This window comes from Nanorana parkeri, unplaced genomic scaffold, assembly GCF_000935625.1.
Source record: "Nanorana parkeri isolate BGI_ZX_2015 unplaced genomic scaffold, ASM93562v1 scaffold1536, whole genome shotgun sequence".
Classification (NCBI taxonomy): Eukaryota; Metazoa; Chordata; class Amphibia; order Anura; family Dicroglossidae; genus Nanorana; species Nanorana parkeri.
The window spans coordinates 22,270-41,454 of NW_017307804.1; the positions used below are offsets into that span (position 1 = coordinate 22,270).

The window sequence follows — 19,185 nt, forward strand, 5'->3', positions numbered from 1 at the left end:
CCCCCGAGAAGCCATAGTCTTAATGTTGTATTAATTAAAAGCTTTTCATTCTCAGGCATGCAAAAATAAAACAGGTTTAATATGCCTTTTCAATTACTCTTATAGAATTGATTAGTATTGCAGCCACACAAATATTTTTTATTGCCACAAACATTCTTAGAAGATGGCTGCATTGCAAATATGTAAAATAAAATAAGTTTGTACATTTGAATCAACTTTGTACAAATAGCCAAATGATTGCAAAATAAACTGTGTAACTATGCTAATTATTCATGATTAGATTTTCCTCAGTTTAACCTTAAATCATGTTTTTAAGCTTAATATAAAAGACTGAATTGTTCATCTAGGAGAGAAGGTTTAAACTCTCCCCAACTATATTCTAAAACCAAAAGAAATCTGTTGTCAGGAGTTAGGTTTTAAATTGTTTGTGACAACAGTGATATTTTAGACACAGGAGGAGTCGCTATGTTTTCATATTTCTTGGATACTCTGGGAGTGTTCGGTCTTTCCTGACCTATGTGTGTTCCAACATTTCTTGTATTCTCCATAATATAAAATAAAAACAATAATATGGACAATTGAAATTCTATATAATATGACAAGTAATTGTGCAAGCACAGAACAATATGCAGATATCTGTCCAACAAAGTCCCTGAGAGATAGAAGAAACAATACCCTTCAGAATTAAATATCGTTTTTTTTTAGATATTTATCCCTATTTACTACATAATGTCAATTTGTACTATTGTTTAATGTTTTAAATTAAAATGTTTAATGTGTGCTTTGTGATAACAAAGCCTTAGCCCGCTGACATCATCAAGTCTATGCAAACTATATTCACTTGCATTATCTGTGAGGATGGCGAGGGTCATTCCACAACTGGAGCCAGAGAGAGGTGAGCGCTCTCCGCCACAGGACTGAAGAACCTATGAGTATATCTTCTTTATTCTGCTCTCTAGACCAAAACAATGGGCAGCGCCACTGCAACGGTTCACTTTTTTAAACCCTAGAGATCTGTTTTAAAGCGTCTCCTGTGATCTTCACTCTGATATTCACTCCACTCCTTCCCCACCATAGGATGGATTAGAGATTTTAAAATTGGATTTCTAGCAGGAAGATCTCAGTTTCTTTGGAAGTTTAAATTTGCCATAAAAAGTAATCACAGTTTCCACCAGGATGCTTTCAAGTACCACAGAAGATTAGACCAAACAAATTATAAACTAAATATTCAACAAATTATCTTGTAAAGAGATACAAGATGTTTTCCACACAGGACCCAATTGTATTATATATACTTTGTAGGAACTCTGATATATGAACTATCTGTGCTGATGAGCCCTCAGGTTAAGGAAAGAGAAGTAGATGATCCGGTTGCTCTTATCACACCTCGCCTAAATTTACAATTGTAAGGGGTTCATTTGTTGTAAGAATATGGCAGAAAAGTTTTATTTTGCAGAAAATATGACTTTTTTCTTTTAATTATAATAATTTTAAAGTGGGAGTCCCACAATCTGTTCAGGTTTACCTTGAAAGTAACATAGAAACATTTGGAAATATCATAGGAACTCATGAGGTCCTATATATTCCATATACCTTTCAATGAGCAGAAGATAGTATGAGCCGCCCAGCTCAGAGAGATTTTCAGCCAGATGTGTGATAATAAGTACATCTAATGTTTGGAACTGCATGCTAAAGAAATTATTTCTTGCAAAAGACATGGAGGCGGCCATTGCTGCTTTATCCTTCTTGAAATAACCATGATAACCCTCTGGATTTAAGAATTTGAATCCCTAGCCTAGAAAAATACACACATAAAGATTATCCTGATCTACACAGTTGTGGCTGGTAAGTGATTAGGAATTTATTGATGACAGAGGATCAGCACACTAGCCAGGCAACTAGCCTTTATAAAATGTCGGAAATGGCATCCTTTATGTATTTTTAGTAAAGTTGTATCTACCTCATAAACCTTTAAAACGTAATCCTTATCTGTGGTTCATACTGGGACAATGAATTGAGGACATAATGGGTTCATGCATGGCCAACCTACATGTACCTGGTCATATAGAAAGCCATGCATATTTTATTCAACAGAAATCAGAGAAAAAAACAAGTGATCTTTGGGAAATACTGCAAAGTATCTGTTGACTATTTCCTTCAAACTGAAAGGATTTTTTCAATTGCAGTTGGTATCCACTGAGCCAGTTTCATGCATATGATATTAAGATTCCTTCATCATATATTCTACTTCATCGTATATTCTCTCCCAGTATTACAATGTTACTGACTGGGAAGGTAAGTAAAAACAAAGGATAGCTACACTGTTTAATTAGATTATTGTAGACATCATTTTTGCAAGGTAGATTAAGCCTATTAGGAATCTGGAAGCCCCGCTCTGTATTCCTATGTTGTCGGGAGGTGTTAAATAGTTATTTTCACTACATTTTAACTGGAGCCTCGTCTGTCTGTGTCCCCCTCTGTGAGGAGATTTTTCCTTGAACAGGTCAAAATGTTCTGCATTCTGAACCTATCAAAGCCGAACACCATGAAAGTCAATGGGGAATACATTCTAGGTTTTTTTTAGGGCCTCTGGAGGACAACTAAAGCAGTTGAATGCAAAAGGCATAGGAAATCCGCTATATGTCTGAGCAACATGTTGCATTAAAAAGAAGTGGAAAATGTGAACAGCGCTGGAAGGATATTTTATGTGGGATCAAAAGGGCATCATGAGAGATAAGCAAATCCTTCAATGTACAGCCCCTTAATAATGTACACACTGTAATCATTAAGAGTCATTTCTGATGCTCCACACAGCAACTACGTATGAGGGAATGTACACTTTGCTCTGTATATCAATATTTAAAAATTCCTTTGTTTGTACACATCAACATGTCCCCAAAAACATTTTTACTAAAATATCACCTTCCACATTCCACAGAACAGAGATCTGCTAGCTGCCTGTGATCTTATATTGCCCCAGCCCTAGTAAAAGTCCCAAATATCTCTCCAAGCCTTTTATGGAGGCCCTAATTAAAGGCATGGCACCAAGCACTCATCTATTACCAGTGGACAGTGGACAAGTAAATATTAACAAGCAGGTCCGGTAGAGGTGGTGACCCAGGCAACTCCGCATTCACACGAAAGTCATAAAACCTGAGTTACAAAATAAGCTACATTTTATCATTTGGAATTGGGCGGGGATAGAGAAAAATAAAGGTTTATCCTCCTTCCTGCTTTCCCTCCCCAGCCCTGCCATAGGGGCCGGCTGCGGTACACCCTCCAAAAGGGGCTTATAAAACATTCTGTCGAGGCGACTAGAGTGGGCTCTGGTTTTGAAAACATCAAGAAACTGAGAAGTCTTAACATCGCAGAAGAGTTCCCCTTTATTCTTTGGACATTATCGGATGAAAGGTGCTTGTAGAAGAGCCCTGAAGACTTCTCCTTTGCTTATTGAACTCTGTCAGAACTCCTAATTCCAGGACTGTTAAGTATTCTCCTTTTTTTCTCTTTTATTTTTCTGTTGTATATATATTTTGTCTCTTTTTATTAAATCTTTTTCTGTATATTTTCTGCACCGTTTCTTTTATTAAAGGACGATCTTAAATTGTTAAGCTTATCTCTATGCTCTAAATATGAACTTAAGGTGTCCTTGCCTCTGTGAAGAGCGCTACTGTATAGTGAATCCTGTCATATTCCTGTCTGAGAGGACAGCGGTATCACAGGCATTGTTTAAGTGTTTAAATTGTTGCAGGATTTGCTGGGCACTGTCTGTGTTTCCGTTACAGAAAAACACATGGTGGCAGTGAACGTTTGGTGGGTAAAGGGCTAACTGCTGAGTTAACCACCCCTGGTGACGATCGCTCTCAGTCTGGTGGCCTGAGATTGAGTACTGCGAGCTGGGAAATCTCTGTGCAGGGTGAGGCTGAGAGTGCTATTGCCACGTCCTTGTGACACTCACACTCGGTTCAGACTTGTGTATAGTGACGTGGGATTGATGTACAGCGGGTTTGGGCCGGGCGTACGTCACATTGTAAATTTCCCTTATTCTGCTTGATCTTACTTCAACAGCAGCAAATAAAGTTAGTGTAGTACTATGTCTTGGCCTAAGGTCATTTCTCAATGGCGCGCCCAACTTGATTGCACTAAGTCCACTAGGGTGCAGGCTAGGGATGTCCCGATACCACTATTTCAAGACCAAGTACAAGTACTTTCCCGCAGATATTTTCCAATACCAATTACCGATACTTTTTCTTAAAGGGATATGTTTGTAATGATTTTAGGGCATTCTCTTTATAATTATGAAGAACTTTACCTCAATCCATGATTATATTCAGTACAAAAGAATGGCAACTAGCAATAGAGGACTACAGATCTGCCTGTAGAGTCCTGACACACAACCAGAAGGGCGAGAAATGTTCAGTAAAGGTGAAGAGGATTTTCTCTGTGGATGTCAACACAAAACATACTGAGGGGAATTTATGAAAACTGTAGCAGACAAAATTGGAAGCAGCTGTGCACGACAACCAATCAGCTTCTGTCTTTCATTTTCAAACTTTAACTGAACAAACTGAAGAGAGAAGCTGATTGGTTGCCATGGGCAACTGTTCTATATTCTGTCTACTCCACTTTTAATAAATTGCACCCACTGTATATATTAGGGGGTTCCAATATCTGTTTGCAGAAGTGGAAATAAACAATCTGTATTTCAGGCAATGCCACAGACTGGGACTTTGCACTTGAAGCTGACGTCTTCCCATTAGTGATGGATGTGCTCTATGTTTGGGTTGGGCAAGAGTTAAACTCGAACATCGGCAGTTCATGTGTTCTGCAAACACATAAACTATCAGGGCGATCGGCTGGCTGTTTGCCCTCTATATGCGCCCCACAAGGCACAGTGCCTTGTGAAGCACTGATTGGATAAAGCATTTGCACCTGACCACCGGTCAGGCGCAAGCCTTTGCCCAATCACGACACAGTACACTGTAAGAGCCATGATTGGGCAAAGTAATGATGACTTTGCACAATCACCTGTCGGATGACGTACAAATGCTCGTCCCCCTTCCCCAGCCCTGCCAGGCCTGTGCTCGGATCAAGGGTCTGGTTGTGAATTTTTTGGGGTACCCCACGTCTTTGTTTTCCTATTTTTGGGTGTGGGGTTCCTCCTTTAAATTCCAAACAAAACTTAAGGGCCTGGTATGACTTTCAGGGATAACCCCACAACATTTTATTCTTTTTGTTAAAATGGTGTCCCTTCTAACTTTCTTACCAGACCTAAAGGGTCTGGTATTGTTTGGGAGTGGGCAACCCCCGCTTGTTTAATTTTTCTCTATATGTAATTTCCTCACATGTTGCCAGGGGCATCCCGGGGCTTGGTGACAACTGGAGCGGTTACCGGGTGTCACCCCGCTAAGACGTCATCGCGCACGCGCTGCAATCTTCTCGATATATGCCGGCAGTCATCTTGGTGATGGACGCAGGCAGAGAGAGGAGGGGAAGGTCACCCGGTGGGATAAGGAATGCCAACGGGTCCCCTCCTCTCTTTTGATACAGTCGTGCGGTCGATCCATGACCGAGCGCCTGACTTTTCAGAGGGTGGTGACACCAAAATGACTGTCTGTCATTTTGGTGTCACCCCTTAAATGGTGTCACCCGGGTGCGGGCTGCACCCCCCGCACCACCTTGTGACTCCACTGCATGTTGCTGCAGCAGGTTCTATACATTGTACAGATTTGCCACTTTACAGGCAGTTTAAGGGGAACCCCCCCAGGCATGATATTTACTTTGTCATTTTTATGGTTTCATGTGATGTTGAAATCACTGTGCCTTTGAAAACAGTATTTTTTAAAAGTGTTTTTATCATTGATTCCTGGGCCCTAGGGCAGTACCCGGATCCCCATACACTTTTTATGGCAAATAACTTGCATGTAAGCCTTCAAAAAGGGAACACTTGATTTTCTGAGTTCTACCCCCATAGACTTTCATTGATTTCGAATTCTAACTTTTTCCATATTCTAAAGTTACAATTCGAACCAAACTCGTGTCTGTTCAGCCCATAACTACTTACCATGAGGGAAATTTATCAAAACTGGAACACACAGAATCTGGAACATTTGCTCATGAAAACCAATCAGATTCTAGCTTTAATTTTCAAATGTATATTCGTCCGGGTCAAAATCTTCTCTATTGTACAAAACGGAACGAAGTTTGCTGTACATCAACGGAAGATCTGCTGCTCTCTGCAATCGATGTTTTCAACAGTGAAATTCGTTTTATTTCGTTCCATGGACCAAAGTTCGCCCAGGACATACGTGCGTTATCATAGGCCTACTGCACACCGAAAACCTCGGTGTAGTCGGACCGAATTATAATGCAAGTTTATCCGGGACGACTTTGCGGAAGTTATTTGAGCACAGTGACCATTGGAATTGGTGAAACTCCCACCATCCCTGTGATTCCCGGGTCTGTACACCTGCTGTGCCCATTATGAGGGATTTCCACCAATCTTGGGCTGAGTTCCTGGGTCTGTACACCTGCTGTGCCTATTATGAGGGGCTCCCACCATCCCTGTGCTGAGTTCCCGGGTCTGTACCCCTGCTGTGCCCATTATGAGGAGCTCCCACCATCCCTGTGCTGAGTTCCCGGGTCTGTACACCCGCTGTGCCCATTATAAGGGGTTCCCACCATCCCTGTGCTGAGTTCCCGGATCTGTACACCTGCTCTGCCCATTATGAGGGGCTCCCACCATCCCTGTGCTGAGTTCACAGGTCTGTACACCTGCTGCGCTCATTATGAGGGGTTCCCACCATCCCTGTACTGAGTTCACGGGTCTGTACACCTGCTGCACTCATTATGAGGGGCATAGCGGGTGTATAGACACGTGAACTCAGCACAGGGATGGTGGGAGCCCCTCATAATGGGCAGAGCAGGTGTACAGATCCGGGAACTCAGCATGGTCAATCACGGCATCCAGCATTGTCCACGACGACAAAATAAAACAAAAAATAAATAAATAGAAATAATACAAAAAGAACCCGCCGGCCGCCGTCCCATCCCGCTGCATAATGGCATTTTGGCAGATGCCAACAAAACATAAACAATTGGGCGGAGCTAACGGTGACAGCTAGCTCCGCCCAATTGTGTAGTTTGCCGTCATCTGATAGGCGAGACATGATTGAGCAGAGTCATCATGACTTTGCCCTAATTTCCCATGTTGAAAAAAGGTCATTTTGCCTTTTAACTTCATCATAACGAATATTCGTAATTATTACGAAAATATAACGAAATGAACTTAGATTGACTTTCGGATACGAATCCCGAAAAACAAAATAACGGAAAATCCGAAACGCAACAAACACATTTGTTTTTGCCGGCGCACATGTCTAATCTAAACTCAACAACATCACATTCCAGCAAGTTTGTCCTTATTACCATTGATACCACACTGTATCTCTGCCAAACAAACTGGACTTATTACCGGGAGAGAGGCAAGAGATCATTCATTGCGGACTCTGGCAGTAATGACATATGTGAGGCAGCAATCCCAGCCCACCCAATGAATATCAATGGATGCAGAGAAAGCATTTGATAGAGCAGCCTAGGGTTATTTGTTGCTCTTGTTGCAACGTATGGGGTTGGGAAGCAGGACGCTGAGTTGGATCTTGGCACTATATACGGAACCAAGGGTACAAGTAAGGGCCAATGGTGTTGGATTCTCGGGGTAATGGTCACGCCAGGTTTGCCCACTCTCCCCCCTTTTATTTGCGATCTCATTGGAACCTTTTTTAGCAAATATCAGTGTTAATAACATCACATTTGTTGACTTTGAGTGCTCTGGAATGGAATAAGTTATTTTCAGTGAAAATGTCACTTTTAGCTAAACAGCAACACTACTAAGACATAAAATCGGTGTCAGAGTTGTAAAAGAATTGCCATGTTGGTGAGGTATCGAGACCGTCCAAGAATTAAGGCCGTGACACACTGCACGCGAAGCCGTGCAGAGCGAAGCAAAGCTATCCGGCACGGAGCTTTGCGTGCAGTGTGTGAGCTGACTGCAGTCAGATGATTGACTGCACCTTCAGCCAATCGGCTCGTCCGTAACAACCAGCCAGCTGTCGCATACCGACGTGCTGGTTTATTCGCGCGAGCCGATTGGCTGAAGTTGCAATTGTTGATCTCGGCACGCTCAGCTCCGCGAGCTCTCGCCAGCTGAGGTGCCCAGGAGAAAATTACATGACACACTGCTCGCAAAGGCAGCGCGCCACCGCTCCGCGCTGCTTCGCCTGCAGTGTGTCACGGCCTTTATGTATATGAGCATAGCTAGGAACAATGTAACTATGTAAGATGGAACACTGTGCTCATACCATGACATGTGGATTGCCTCTTTCATAGGCGAATACAGAATACATACGTCCACCAACATGGATCTAGTCCATCCGCATGTAAGTGTGTAACATACAATTACATGCGGATTGCTGCTTACGTATGTGGACGCAGGATACATGCATCCACCTACAGTGATCTTTGGAAACTGCATGTAATTGTGTCACATACAATTTCATGTGGATTGCAGCTTTCATAGGTGGATGCAGGATACATGCATCCACCTACAGTGATCTAGTGTAAACCGCATGTAATCGTGTCACATACAGTTACATGTGGATTGCTGCTTTCAAAGGTGGACGCAGGATACATGCCACTTTCACATTTGCACGCAGATGCGTCCAGCAACAATGATGTATTACAAATCACATGTAATCATATCGCATACACAGGTGTATTGCCACTTTCATAGCAGCCGCTGTCATCCAATCATTAACTTGAGTGGGTGACAGCAGACGCTTCTAAACGGTCGATTTGGGATTCCTATCACAGGCAATTGTAGGTTCCTGCTGTAGGAATTAAATTGTAAATTGCAGGTTCACGCCTAGTGTGCACAGATCTATGAGAAACACAAACATCACAGAAGTATTCTAGAAAACAAAAATCTACATGAGATGGAGAAACACTTCTATGAAGTTTTATTGAATGTTATTATAAAGAAACATTACATAAAAATAAAGATCTACACTGAGTGGTCAGATTATTATGACCACCTGACGTTTACGGACACATGTACTCGTTTTGGACATCAGAGCATTTGCACGAGTACGAGTACCCATGCAAATACTCGGTATCGCGGCCGATACCGATGCTTATATCGGTATCGCTGCATCCCTAATAAATAGGAAAGCAGGTTGTCTACCACGACAGTAGAAGTGATTTGATTCTGAAGATACGGGTAAACAACGCGATTTAACAGCCTTTGAACGTGGGATGATTGTTGGCGCTCGGAGCCATGGAGCGAGTATCAGCAAAACAGCAGAATTTGTTAAATGTTCAAGAGCAGCTGTTGTTAAAGTGTTTAAAGACTGGACTGTCAGCCGAAAATCTGGGTCTGAACGTGCGAATTGTGGCCGTCAGCGACTAGTCAATGTTAGGGCAGAACGGGGGAGGGGCAAGACTGGTACAAGACAACAGAAGGGCAACAGCGCCGTGTCAGATTCCTCGCATCACCTTTCTACATCTCGTGGAGTCACGAGGCGGCCCAATGAAGTCATCTCGTGGAGTCATCTCGTGGCCCAACGAAGTACTGATAGGGTGGTCATAATAATCTGGCCACTCAGTGTATAACGTAATGGCAACAAAAAAGAGCAGATACAGAAAGAAGGAGAGAGAGAGAGTGTGAGACAACAGACAGAGAAAGGAAAATCAGTGCGAGAGAGCAAGAGACAGAGCGAAGTGAGAGAGACCGCCCAGAGCGAGACAGACCGCACAGAGATACAGAGAGAGCACAGATACATAAAGTGACAGGATGGATATTGAGAGAGGAGAGAAGAGAAGACAGATACAAGCAGACTTCCCCCAATCTAGTTCCTGTTGGTTGGAGTTTTCAATGTTCAGCCTCCTTCTCCCTTTGCTAGTTGTCACTGTGATACCTCGCGGGGGAGAGGAGGAATCCTGCCGGCCTCTGTAAAGATGTCAGCTGAGCACACAGCAGCACAGTACAGCACATTGTTTATAAAACATGGCTGCTTGTGTACACCAGGAGCTGAGGTAGAGAGGCAGCCGTAGCAGCAGGAGACGGTGACAGTGACAGCAGGGAACTTCCATACAATGCTGCTGAAGGCGGAGAGACAGCAGCTGATCAGATGGAGGATCTCTGTGTGAAGTGAGATCTGGGGGACGCATTCCTCTCTCCTGCTACAATATAAATGAACACACGCTCGTACTTATAAAGGAGGAGAGACTTCCTGAGAGACAGGAAATCCCAGATCTCTCACACCCCCTGTGTCTCAAATCCCGTGACAGCAGCACACAAGTCTCCCTATGATGACATCACTTCCCATCTCCATTTTACAACACACATCCAAGGGGCTCCTCATCTGGACAAGTTCAGTGTCCTGTGGAGGGAGTTTGGAAACATCCCCCATTGCTGGACTTCTAATATGAGATCTACCTCACAGGTCAGTGTCTGCTTTGGATACACATTGGGGGGAATTTATCATGGCCATTGCGAGTGTTTGAACTTTGCACGGAATATATTTGATGCACTTTGCACCAGATTTATGATGTGTAATGTTGTTGATAAATGAGATTAAATAGTCTCCAGGAAAGAAGACTCGTAACTCCGGGCAAGAAGCTTAACTATCGCTTCTTGAAGAAGTGGTCATGGGGACTTTTTAAGTAGCGATTGTTTTGTTAGGTGGTGCTCCAGTTTCTCCAGAGAGAGCGTAGAGAGAGAGAGTGCAGAGAGAGCGCGCACAGAGAAATCGTGCACGCAGAGAAAGGGAGAGAGAGCGTTCGCGCAGAGAGAGCGTGCGCGCAGAGAGAGCGTGCGCGCTGAGAGAGTGTATGTGCAGAGAGAGAGCGTGGGCGCAGATAGAGGGAGCACGTGCAGAGAAAGAGAGTGTGCGCACAGAGAGTGAGAGCGCGCGCACAGAGAGTGAGAGCGCGCGCACAGAGAGTGAGAGCGCGCACAGAGAGAGAGAGCGTGTTTTTGAAGTTCTGAAAAAACTAATCTTTGCAATGAACACATCATGTATTTTTAAAATGTTTGCAGCACGAACCTGTACAAATGCGAGAGAGAGCGCAAAGAGAGACTGCGCAGAGAGAGCGCACGCAAAGAAAGAGAGTGCGCGCACAGAGAGAGAGCACAGGCAGAGAGAGAGCACACAGAGTGACAAAGCGCAGAGCGTAGAGTGAGAGAGCATAGAGTGAGAGAGAGAGCGTAGAGTGAGAGAGAGAGTGCAGAGCAAGAAAGAGAGTGCAGAGCGGGAGAGAGAGCGCGTGCAGAGCGGGAGAGAGAGAGCGTGCAGATCGGGAGAGAGTGTAGCGCGGGAGAGAGAGAGCACAGAGCGGTAGAGAGAGAGCTCAGAGCGGTAGAGAGAGAGCTCAGAGCAGTAGAGAGAGAGAGCTCAGAGCGGTAGAGAGAGAGCGCAGAGTGGGAGAGAGAGAGCGCACAGAGAGTGAGAGAGAGCGCAGAGAGAGAGAGCATGCAGAAAGAGAGAGCATGTTTTTGAAGTTCTAAAAAAACAAATGTTTGCAATGTGCACATCATGTATTTTTAAAATGTTTGCAGCACGAACCTGTACAAATGGCCAGAGAGAGCGTGCAGAGAGAGGGAGAGAGTGTGCAGAGAGAGCGCGGAGAGTGCGTGCAGAGAGAGTGTGCAGAGAGAGAGCGCAGAGAGAGCGCACGCAAAGAAAGAGAGCGCGCGCGCAGAGAGAGAGAGAGCACAGACAGAGCGCAGAGAGAGAGCACACAGAGAGTGCGCAGAGAGAGAGAGCGTGCAGAGAACGAGAGTGTGCAGAGAGAGCGTGTTTTTGGAGTTCTAAAGCAGAGAGAGCAAAAGAGAGAGAGTGGAGCGAGGCGAGCGAAAGAGAGAATGGAGCGAAAGAGAGAGTGGAGCGAGCCAAAGAGAGAGAGCGGAGCGAGCCAAAGAGAGCACAGAGTGAGAGAGAGCAGAGTGTAGAGTAAGAGAGTGGAGAGAGGGAGTGCAGAGCAGTAGAGATAGAGCAGGAGAGAGAGAGCGCAGAGCGGGAGAGAGCGCAGAGTGGGAGAAAGAGAGTGCAGAGCGGGAAAGAGAGCGTGCAGAGCGGGAGAGAGCGCGGGAGCGAGAGAGTGCAGAGCAGTAGAGATAGATCGGTAGAGAGAAAGCGCAGAGCGGTAGAGAGAGCGCAGAGCGGTAGAGAGAGAGCGCAGAGCGGTAGAGAGAGAGCGCAGAGCGGTAGAGAGAGAGAGCGTGCAGAGCGGTAGAGAGAGCGCAGAGCGGGAGAGCGCAGATTGAGAGAGTGCACAGAGCTGGAGAGAGAGTGCAGGGTGGGAGAGAGAGAGCCCAGGAGGGGAGAGAGAATGCAGAGCAGGAGAGAGAGAGCGCAGAGCGGGAGAGAGAGCACAGAGAGAGATGCATAGTGGGAGAGAGAGCGCAGAGCGGAAGAGAGAGAGAGCGCAGAGCGGGAGAGAGAGGGCGCAGAGCGGGAGAGAGAGGTCGCAGAGCGGGAGAGAGAGGGTGCAGAGCGGGAGATATCAATTGAGAGAGCACAGAGTGAGAGAGTGCAGAGCGGGAGAGAGAGCGCAGAGCGGGAGGGAGAGTTCAGCGCGGGAGAGAAGGAGTGCAGAGCGGGAGAGAGAGTGCGCAGAGCGGGAGAGAGAGCGCGGAGAGAGTGCAGAGCAGTAGAAATAGAGCGGTAGAGAGAGAGCGCAGAGCGGTAGAGAGAGAGCAGAGCGGTAGAGAGAGAGCACAGAGCGGGAGAGAGAGAGCACAGAGCGGGAGAAAGAGAGTGCAGAGCGGGAGAGAGAGCGCACAGAGCGGGAGAGAGCGCGGGAGAGAGTGCAGAGCAGTAGAGATAGAGCGGTAGAGAGAGAGCGCAGAGCGGTAGAGAGAGAGCGCAGAGCGGGAGAGAGAGTGTGCAGAGTGGGAGAGAGAGAGCGCAGAGCGGGAGAGCGCAGATTGAGAGAGCGCACAGAGCGGGAGAGAGAGTGCAGGGTGGGAGAGAAAGCATACAGGGCAGGAGAGAGAGAGATAGAGCACAGAGTGAGAACAAGAGAGAGTTAGAGAGAACACAGAAACAGAAAGTGACAGGATGGATATTGAGAGGGAAGAGAAGATACAAGCTGACTTCCCCCAATCTAGTTCCTGTTGTTTGAAGTTTTCTTCAATGTTCATCCTCCTTCTTCCTTTGCTAGTTGTCACTGTGATACCTTGGGGGGGAGGGGGGGAGGAATGTAAAGATGACAGCTGAGCACACAGCAGCACAGTACAGCACATTGTTCATAAAACTTTGGATACACATTGGGAGGAATTTATCGAAACTGGAGCAGACAAAATCTGGAGCAGTTGCCCATGGAAACCAATCAGCTTCTCTCTTCAGTTTATTCAGTTAAGATTTGAAAATGAAAGAGAGAAACTGCCCCGTCACCGTGCACAGCTGCTCCAGATTTTGTCTGCTCCAGTTTTGATAAATTCCCCTCACTATATTTACACATACTTTTCCTCAAACACATTTTGTGTCACTTTCATACACAAGGTGGAAATACGATCTTTCCTGTTACAGTCCATCGCAATATTAACATGCTAATGACTGGGATGGTGAGTAATAGCGAATGAGGATCACACTGTCCTATATTGGAAACATACCTTTCGGTAAATGAATCCTATTAGTAAATCTAATATCGCCTCATGTTGGTGAGTTGTGGTGAATTGTATTTAAGGTGTGGCTGAGCTCAGTCAGTTACTAGAATTACAGAATTGTCAGGAGGAGGAGCTGCTGAGATATCTCTATACTACACTATTCCAGGTATATATACATTGTATGACGGTGCAATTGAGTTACTTGTTCAAATGGTTTTGCTTGCTCTGGATGTATTTCAGCTTAAATTTATCACAGTCGTATTTTATTTCCTTTTTTAGCAATCTTGTACAATGTACATCATTTTTATTCACCATTTGAATTTCCTCAGATCATTTCATTTTATTTATCTCATCTGCAAATTATTGGGTATTTAAAGTGAGTAGGAATTAACTTTGTGCATATTTGGATAACTGAAGTTAATATAGGGATCCCAATCTGGGAGCTGCTCCTTGCCCCGCCCCCCCATGCACAGGGGGGGGGAGCGGAGCACCCCCTGAAATGATGGCAGATAGCTTCTTTGCTATCTGCTGGGTGTTTGTTGTTTTTTTTTGTTGTATTCTGACAGCTGCTGCCGTCAGAATAAAAACAAAACCAGCATGTGAATACATAGCTAGATGGCTATTGGCTATTTCAATTTGCAATATCCAATAGCAAGCTGGCTATTGCACCAGCCCTCTGCTGCTGCCAATCACTAGAAGAAGACCTGATGGAAAACCTCAGGTCCCCCTCTACTGAATGACAGCAGCAGTGGGTGGGTGCCATAGCTAGTCTGCTATTGGCTATTGCAAAGTGAAATAGCCAATAGCCATCTAGCTATGTATTCCTATGCGTTTTTGTTTTCTCTGACTCAAGTGGCCGGCGGCCTCGATGTCAGGGGGAAAAAAAACATCACAGGGAAAGGTTTACTCTGAAATAGCAGAGTAAACCTTTCCGGGAGAAAATGTTTCTCTCCCGTGTGGCCAGGAGCCGCTAATAGCGGGAGAATCCCGGAGCGTCCGGGAGATTTGGGGTGTCTGTTAATATAAGCACAGTTTTTACGTGTAGATTCTAAACTACATATAATAAATCACCTTTAATTTATTCACTTCACAAGATGGCCGGTAGTAGGACAGGTGACAAGCCAGGTGGAAAACTCCACCATGAAATCTGAGTGAGCCTCAGTGAAGTAAACTACAAAAACATCCCAATTACCTCCACTACACTTACATGCTTAAGGACCGTACTCATTCATAAGTAACTCTGATGAAGGAGCACAGCCTGGAAAATGTCAGTGTAATGAAGGTACTTGGTTAGCAAGATTACATTTTTAGTCCCCTTTCTTTTTTACCAGGTTGGGACGCTTTTGTGGTTTACTTTGCTAAGACATCTCCCAGACTTTACAGCCTGGTTTCCCAACTGGCTTGTCTCCTCTCCTACTGCCGGACATTTTGTGAGAGTTTGTCAACTTCAGTCCTGTGAGACCTGAGGTTCCATTGGAAGATATTCTTGGTGATACTGTATAACCTGATCTAGTCACTTCTATGTAAGTGCATTTGTTTGATATATATTTTTATTAAAGTAATTGTATCTGCAGTATCCAGCGTGATCTATTACTTCTAATGCTGTGGGCACTGAGGAAGTGATACAATGTAAAAATCTCAAAAGACAATCTGATGTCAGCCTGTTGTTAATAATAAGATTCTGTGTAAACATGTGTATTTATTTTTCATACAGGTCGATTAATTAGCTCAATTGGCCATTCAACACCCACTGTGAAAAAAGCAATACAGATCTTCATTATCACAAGATGGCTAAAGTTGTAGAAAAACCATATGAGTGCTATGAGTGCCAAAAAAGTTTTCCAAAAAAGTCAGAATTGAATGTTCATCTTAGGATCCACACCGGGGAGAAGCCATTTAAATGTCCAGAATGTGACAAGTGCTTCCCAAAAAGATCTAATCTTACTCCTCATATGAGGATCCACACTGGAGAGAAACCATTTCAATGTTCTGAATGTGGCATGAGCTTCTCAGAAAATTCTAATCTTACTCGACATAAGAAGGTTCACGCTGGAGAGAAACCATTTAAATGTTCTGAATGTGGCAAGAGCTTCTCAGAAAATTCTAATCTTACTCGACACCAGAGGATTCACACAGGTGAGAACCCCTTTCAATGTTCAGAATGTGACAAATGCTTCTCTGCAAAATATAATCTTACTCAACACAAGAGGATCCACACAGGAGAGAACCCCTTTATATGTCCAGAATGTGGTAAGTGTTTCTCACATAGTTCCACTCTTACTTATCACCAGAGGACACACACAGGGGATCGTAAATTCGGATTCGTTTTCATTCGTTTTAGCTGTAATTCGGAATTCGGATACATCTGAATCTCCGGATTTCCAAAATTTCGTCCGAATTTTATTTCGGAACGAAACAAATCGCACATGTCTAGTGACAACATTGATATTTTAGACACAGGAGGATCCGCTATGTTCTTATACACTGAGTGGCCAGATTATTATGACCACCCATCAGTACTTCATTGGGCCACGAGATGACTCCACGAGATGACTTCGTTGGGCCGCCTTGTGACTCCACGAGATGTTGAAAGGTGATGCGAGGAATCTGACACTGCACTGTTGCCCTTCTGTTGTCTTGTACCAGTCTTGCCACTCTCCGTTCTGCCCTAACATTGACTAGTCGCTGACGGCCACAATTCGCACGTTCAGACCCAGATTTTCGGCTGACAGTCCAGTCTTTAAACACTTTAACAACAGCTGCTCTTGAACATTTAACGAATTCTGCTGTTTTGCTGATACTCGCTCCATGGCTCCGAGCGCCAACAATCATCCCACGTTCAAAGGCTGTTAAATCGCGTTGTTTACCCGTATCTTCAGAAACAAATCACTTCTACTCTCGTGGTAAAAAAACCTGCTTCCCTATTTATAATGGTCTGGCCCTCTAGCAACTTCAGCGCGAAATTATAGCTAATTTGCCTACAAACGTCAGGTGGTCATAATAATCTGGCCACTCAGTGTATTTCTTGGATACTCTGGAAGTGTTAGATTTTTCCAGACCCATATGTGTTCAAACATATCTTCTATTATTATTATTATTATTATACAGGATTTATATAGCACAAACAATTTGCGCAGCGCTTTTCTATTCTGCATAATATAAAAAAACGTTAATATGGACAATTGAAACTCTATATAATAAAGCCTAAGCCTGCTGACATCATCAGGCCTTTGCAAGTTCTATACACTTGCATTAGATGTGAGAATAGCGACATTTCTATACTACATCATTCCAGGTATCTCTACTTAATAACTTTGTGTACTTGCTTTAAATGTTTATTTTTTTACTTTGACAAATGTATTTCATTGTGAATGTATTATAGTTTTAGGGTTCTTTTTTTTAACTTTTATTAGCAATCTTTTTACATAAACTTGTAAATTTGATTTTTTTTTTAATTTAATCTCTAAGGCCCGGTTCACACTGAACGATTTATCGCGCGATTTTTGCAGCGATATCGCTCATATTTGCGCGTGATATCGCTCTATGTAGCTTCTCCAATACATTTCAATGGAGCTGTTCACATCTCGTCGCTCAATATCGCTCAATATCGCTCAATATCGCTCAATATCGCTTGTAACTCGTCGCTGGTAGCTTGTCGCTCCTACATGACCCTTTTTTCGAGCGATTTTGAGCGATATTGCTCCTGATTGCATACAGCCCAATAGGAAAAAGTTGCGCGACACGTCGCTCAATATCGCTCGTCGCGCAATATCGCTCAAAGTCACGCGATTTTCATGTCGCTCAGTGTGAATGGGGCCTAAAATATATCACTAGATACAACTGTTGGTAAACATTACAAAATAAAAAAAGTAGAGCTCCATGTACACTGCCATTTTAATCATTTATAGTGTAAACTAAGCATCTAAAGACATAGATCACATGTGGAGCTAACCAAGCCTTAACGCGTCCATGTGATGAGGTTCGTTATCCAAGGCTATGTTAACAAATATGCAATGTATGCTGGTAAATTATATCAATCCATTCATGAAAAAATCAAATTGCCAAATTTCTCCATGACCACATAACCTTTATGTTATCTACTATATAGGATACAGTTTTAACAAACATTTCCAAAGGTTTTCTTATCCAAAGCTGTTTTAGCATATATGCAATGTATTATGTGTCATCATTTCAATCTGGATATGAAGATAAAGGTTTGTTGCACTCCTTACTGGATAATCCCAAATATGGGGAAGGGTGCTTTGAATGACCGCGGATGGCGCCGCCAGTTGCAGATAATAAAGAGATGTCACCAGCACACCAGACTCCTTCAAGGATAGTCAATCGTGAATTTATTTAAAACTTATGTCAAATACACAAGCGCTTTCGGGACCACACAGGATCCCTTCATCAGGTATAGCAGTGACTGCTATGTCACTGCAATGCCTGATGAAGGGATCCTGTGTGGTCCCGAAAGCGCTTGTGTATTTGACATAAGTTTTGAATAAATTCACGATTGACTATCCTTGAGGGAGTCTGGTGTGCTGGTGACATCTCTTTATTATCATTTCAATCTGCACACGTGCAGAGTCCACATTGATGATGGCATTCTATGGCAGATAAGGTCCTAGATCTATGGGCCAAATTTACTCCAAATTTACAGTTGTCACAGGTATGCACCTATAAAATTCAACATCCTTCTACCAAATGGTAACATAGGCAGCACAGGGATCATGGCTATCCCAAGTTAAGGGATCTTACTGTAATATGTATCTGAAATACACTGAAGTGACTCCACTGCTTATTTGTTTTATATTTGCAAATATCAGAATCTCAGTTTTTAGTACCGTCTGTGGCCCCATTGGGCAGATATTCGCTCATTTTTTTTCCCTGGCAACCTATATGCATCAAGATAGATTTACTCCCTGAATAACCTTTCTGAAACCTAATCCTCATTCAAACTTTATATCAAGCTTTTTAATTGGGACTACGTTGGTTCATTTGTGACCACCCTACATGTGAAGGGTTATATAAGAAACCATGCATTTTATATACCACTTTTTATGGTAACAATAAGTATCTGTGGACCATTTCTATTGATAATAAAATCAATATGTTATCTGTTTTTGGTATTTCATTAGCCAATTATAATTCATTTCCAAATGTGATTCCTTCCTGTTATATCCCCTCCCAGTATTTAAATGCTAATGACTGGGAAGGTGGGCGAAAAGAAAGGATACTCACATTGACCAATACAAATATTGGAAATGTGCCTTTTGTTATGTAGATTAAATCAACATTAGCAAATCCAAAGCCACCTTGTGTTAATGAGTGAAGGATAAGGTCTGGTTCACACCTGGGCGTTTTACAGCGCGTTCCTACATGCTGTAAAACGCTCAACATGGGAAAACCAATGATTGCTATGGGCATGGTTCCCACCTGGGCATTTTACAGCACGTAGGAACGCGCTGCAAAACACCCTACGCCCAGAGAAGTACAGGAGCTTCTTTGGGGCA

The 19,185-nt window shown here is 43.6% G+C and overlaps 1 protein-coding gene across 1 annotated transcript in view; it reads left to right on the plus strand.

The window, feature by feature from the left end:
• The window catches only part of LOC108798684 (zinc finger protein 91-like), a gene marked incomplete at its 5' end in the record, with an annotated part of 47,036 nt that overhangs the window by 21,652 nt on the left and 6,199 nt on the right, over window positions 1-19,185 (plus strand). The window contains 1 exon segment of the mRNA XM_018570457.1: window positions 15,473-15,979. Within this exon segment, the coding sequence (XP_018425959.1) occupies window positions 15,473-15,979 (507 nt within the window).